This window comes from Hypomesus transpacificus, unplaced genomic scaffold (genome assembly GCF_021917145.1).
Source record: "Hypomesus transpacificus isolate Combined female unplaced genomic scaffold, fHypTra1 scaffold_48, whole genome shotgun sequence".
Taxonomy (NCBI): Eukaryota; Metazoa; Chordata; class Actinopteri; order Osmeriformes; family Osmeridae; genus Hypomesus; species Hypomesus transpacificus.
Genome location: NW_025813996.1, coordinates 206,655 through 211,913, shown reverse-complemented (window position 1 = coordinate 211,913; position 5,259 = coordinate 206,655). Strand labels below are relative to the sequence as shown.

The 5,259-nt window shown below is 41.3% G+C and overlaps 1 protein-coding gene across 1 annotated transcript; it reads right to left on the bottom strand.

Moving 5' to 3' along the window:
- Positions 1-998: 998 nt before the first annotated feature.
- tiprl (TIP41, TOR signaling pathway regulator-like (S. cerevisiae)) lies at positions 999-5,046 on the bottom strand. Its single transcript, XM_047017099.1, has 8 exons — positions 4,958-5,046; positions 4,329-4,468; positions 4,020-4,199; positions 3,813-3,912; positions 2,725-2,856; positions 2,123-2,218; positions 1,947-2,009; positions 999-1,841 (listed from the first exon to the last, which is right to left on the bottom strand). Exons 2-8 carry the CDS (start codon positions 4,451-4,453, stop codon positions 1,710-1,712), a joined length of 828 nt encoding a protein of 275 aa, XP_046873055.1. The 5' UTR covers positions 4,454-4,468; positions 4,958-5,046; the 3' UTR covers positions 999-1,709.
- Positions 5,047-5,259: the final 213 nt, after the last annotated feature.

Genomic DNA, 5,259 nt, shown 5'->3' with positions numbered 1-5,259 from the left:
GAGTTGACACAAATAGTATAAACGCTCTGTTGGTATCTTTGTTGATACTTTTGTGGAAGGTTATGACTTTTAATCGATTTTTATTATTATTATAGTTATTATTGATCATATAGTAATTTTATGTAGTCTTTCAAGGGCACCCCTGGCATCTGGGGGCCCCCTGGCATCTGGGGGCCCCAGGCGGTTGCCTACCTTGCCTAATGGGTAAGTCTGCCCCTGTGTCTATGGGAACCAGTTGATTCAGAAGAAGCCAAATCAAAATGTTACCTGAAGGCCAACGTAGTTAACAAGTACGTAATCATATTGCTTACATTTCAGAGCTGGTATGGCACGCGGTGTAAATCAACGGACTTTCGAGTGCAAGTGATTTTGCTCTAGTGGGATCAAATCTCACTTCATGCGAGCCTGCAAATGTTTTATTTTGGGCGGCATTTTCCGCATTATGTGTTTGGCGGCCTCTGCTGGCGTAAAAAGGTATTGCAATACCTTTTTACGCCAGCAGAGGCCGCCAAACACATAATGCGGAAAATGCCGCCCCTAACTTCGTGGCGCCCCGGGCAGCTGCCCGGTCTGCCCGTGCCTAAAACCGCCCCTGGTCAGTGTCTCTGATGGAGGTGGGGAGTTGATTCCACCACTGGGGGGCCAGGCAGGAGAAGAGCTTGTGTTGGGACAACCGCACACAAGCTCTTAGTCTGAAGAAGACCGTAGGTGGCGGGTGGGGGTGTAAGGCTGCAGGAGAGACTTGATGTAGTCGGGTGCAGTCCCGTTTACTGCTCGGAAGGTCAGTACCAGGGTCTTGAATCTGATCACACATCTCCATCACTAAACAATATAATTAAACAATGAACATATTCAGCTCCAAAGACGGATTATACACTTTGTGATGCAATTACTGTATGTGATTGAGTTATTTGTTTATATTTTGTAAAATGTGCCAAATTATCCCCCAAGATCTCCCTGGCTTTAGCAAATAAAAACATGAAAAAAACTACAGTATGTTAGAACAAATATTAAAGCTTACATTTTTTATTATTTTACATATGACTGACATACAGTACAACAAGCAGAGAATGTAGACTATTCTATCACAAAAGCATAATAAACAGTTTGGTAGGCAGCAAGTGAGATGTTATTTTAATATTAGATGTGAAGTACACAAGCCTCTACTTCAGTAAGTGAAAAAAAAAACAGAAATACTAAATCAATAGAAAAGGTATCTTTATTTACAAATGGTCTCTTTTTATCTTTGCCATTTTGTTTTACGAGAGGAATGGCAATCCACCTGTTACATTTCTATAATATCCAGATTTCTGTGTGTAGAAAATCATTTCCCATCCTTCAAATTCAAGACTACGCAATCAAACAAAAGACTGTAATATGGAATTTAAATATAAAAGCCTATTTCAGTCCATCCCACTGCCCCAACAAAACATCTAAATACAAGAAATGGTTAACGTCCCTCTTAATCAGAAGACTTGACAATGGTAAAATAAAGCTATGTGAATGAAGTTCTGTGTGGAAGGGGGAAGATTCTGTGTTTCAGTTGACTAACAAAACAAATACACAATGTCTTTTAGTAGGGTGGGGGGTGGGTGAACTCTGCCTTGTTCCATAGACCTTCGGCTCAAGTTGAGACATGAGGGTGTGAGTTTGTGTGTGTTGGTTTGCAAGTGTGTGACGACTCCATCCTCAAGCCGTTCTGCACTTGTTCATGGGGTCTCCTCTGTAACTTCTGGCTGGGCATCCGTCACTGGGAGCTCAAGCTTCTCACACTCTGTCAGTTTGACGGATAAGTGCTGGGAGATCTCATTAGGGTCTGTGTACAGCGCGGCAGGCACGTTCTGAACAGAGAGAACAGTCTTTCAGGATAGTGATGCTTTATGGTGGAATTATGCGACCTAAACTGGTCTGTACTTCCAAAGAGGGGAAAAAAAACAAAATCGTACCTGTAATTCGGAAATCTTGCTCTCACGGGTACTAAACTCTCTCAGCATGTAATTCTGTCCCGCCTGTGGAGAAATGCATCAGTGTGATCAAGGATTTCTCCATGTCAATACAAATCCTGACTTTCTCTCCACTTGACGTAACATGCGGATATCCAATGGCTACTTTAGTTACTTGCCTCATGATAAAGCCGTGTGTCATTTATCCTGATGAGTACTCCATCCACTCGCAGAAAGAACCGCAGCAGCAGAAAGAAACTGGTGGGCATTACTCTCTGCATCACACACAAAACATCTTTCTTCACCCACACTAATGACTCAGCTCCTAAACAATGTTGTTTCTTGAAAGGAAATCACTTCGTAAACATGGCCTCTCCCACCTGTCTACACATAAAAAACAGTTTAATGTGTTGGTGGCAGAGACTGTCAAAAAAATATCTAAGGGATGGCAATGAGTGGTACATCTTCTGTGGAAAATCTAGTAGTAAAAAGCTTTACATATTATATTTATAATTTGATAATAAAAATGTGAATTGTGTTATAACTACAACTAACAATAAAAGTGATTACCCTCTAAAGATTTCCCATTTCATTTAAGATCTAACAGGTTTGACAAAGACATCTAAGTGAATGCACAAAACACTACGCAGCTAAATTATATTTTCAGAATTTTGCATGGATTGACATGGCCATTGTTATTGCTACCTGGCACAGGCACAATTTTGGTTGCATGTGTTAGCCTAAAGATTCAGTTCTTCTATTAGGGATATTTTGAACTCACTATTTTGACACTGATCATGGACACGCCGTGGTCATGGAGCTCATCTTCAAACAGCAGCACATCGTCAAAGAACATGATCTGCTCTCTGGCCTTTAGCTTTTCCATGTCGATGCGCTCGGATGTTTCAGTCACCTTGCAAATGAACAGCAGACTTACTCAGATACTGACGCAAAATATGTGAACTTCGGCAGTGCAGAAAAGTTTAGAAAAAAGACAATATACTATATCTTTAATGACCAATGTGTTTACATTGCGACATGTGTGACATGCCTTGTGAGTGGTACAGCTCACTAATAATGACAGGAATCTGTGTGTGTGTGTGTGTGCGTAGAAGTTAGAATGGGTTTAATTTCCCACGATCACAGAAAGAACCGGGCACTTTGCAAAGTTCATATTTTGCAGGTGTCCTTTTTATAATCCAACAGAGTGCAGTAGCCTACCACGATTGAACTAACTAGTACATACTGTCCATGATCAAATTGGTGGCGCACACACAGATTCCCGGAATTATAAATAGGGCACAGTGCCTGCGATAATGTTGGTGACACACACATACTTCTGGAAATATAGATAGATAGTGCAGTGCCCATGATGCAGCTGGTGATTACAGTTCTTCTCAGTGGTTTTGGTATTTCTCAGATCACAATTGAAATGATCTGTCATCTCTGAAGTATTTGTTCAACCTCCACATCTATTCTAGTCAAATTGCCAATGCTGTGGCAGCCAACTTTTACGCAAATGATTATGTAGCCTTCATTTGTCTGGTTGTTTCGTACATTGTAAATAACTTAAATGTTTGTGGTGGTAAGAAAATTTTACAGAGAACCAATAAAGTTTATTTTGATCAACGTAACATAAGCAATTTATAACATAGGAAACAGCAGAGAAATGAAGGCTACATAATAATTTGTGTGTAGCTATCTATAATTCCAGGAATCTTTGTGTGTGCCATAAATTTTATCACAGGCACTATGTACTATCTATAGTTTAAGGAAGCTGTATGTGTGTTTCACTGACATCTTATTCACCAACTAGATCACGGCCACTGTGCACTAGTTGATTATAACTGGAGGATTTCACGATCTTACCCTAATCTGCAAGTCATCCCCTATAAAGGTGCCTCTGTAGTCTGTGGTGTATGTCCAGTCATAACGCTTTACTACTTCTTTAGAATGTTCTGAATCAGCTCTGCAAATACAAGGACAAAAATGTTTACAAAGTATCATCCATCACAACCACAAATCTCTAAACTTTTAACGACGATTGCAAATCTACCATTCAAGCTGCATAGCCACCTGCTCTCTTGCCATTCCTGTGCACATGCCACCTTTACAGAGTCCTGCATGTTGTTGACTCTCTTCAGGGCGTCGATGGCGTTGAACTCGATCCCATAGCCATCTGTGTGCTGAATGCGAAGGACGTTGTCCCCAAACAGCATCTCAGGGAGCGAGGGCATGCTCATCTCTTCAGCTAACCTGGGACGAAACGGACCGGACTGAGTTGTTAATAACCTTAATAAAAACCGAGTATGATCATAACACCCTTGCAGTTACAAGGTTGTGCCCAGAACTCAACTTGTTCAGTTACAATGGGGAGAAACGTACCGCTCAATGTCTTTGGACTTCATAATATGAGTTTTTGCCGCCGTCACCTTCCATGGTCCAAAAGTGAAGTCCTGTTTACTGCTCTTAAATCCATGGGACACCATGGCTGACAGATTGGCCAACATCAACGGGCAATTTACCTATAAATGTCAAGAGGCATAATTAGAACCAGGTATGTCAGGTAGATTGCTAACGTCAGTCTACCTTATAGAGTGGTCGCCAGGTTAGCGATCAAGCTAGTTACTCTGCTTTTGATTAGTCGCACGCTGCTCGAAGGCAAAGCGCTACTTAGCCCTGTCTTCCTGTTTCGGATGCACTTCAACACCAAGCCTAATAAGTTTAGCCTCAGATGGGAACTTGAGGTTGGGGATGGGGTAGCAAATCATCGTTGCATGCTCTGCCACGGACTCACCAAACGTTGCTAGGTGGCTAGCCATTAGCTACATTTTGACTGGCTTTACAGCTCACTAGGCTAGTCTGATGCCACCGCTCATTGGATAATAAATAATCTGGTGGACAAGTCAGCAAATTATTGATAAGTAGCTCACTATCTAGCTAGCCAATGTGCTAGTAACACATTAGAAAAAATATATAATTGTGCTATTGACCAAGAACAAAATCTTCCTTACGTATCAATGTTTTGATGATCAACTTGCGTCCAACGTCCAGGTACTTTGAGAGTCTTACAACTGCGTCCGGTGTAGATAACATTGGTTCTAACTTTGGTTCCGCCTAAGTCTCATTGATGAAACGGTGATTTGCATTTGTGGTATGTTTTCATCTATGGTTGTCACCAGTGCTTGAAGTGGAGAAAAAAAGGTGCCGGTACTCTCTTGCATTGGCAAATCATTATAACATTTGACATTTCTACAGTGAAAAACTAAAACTTGGATTGCTGGTACATAAATGCATAGCCTCGGGAACATATTTC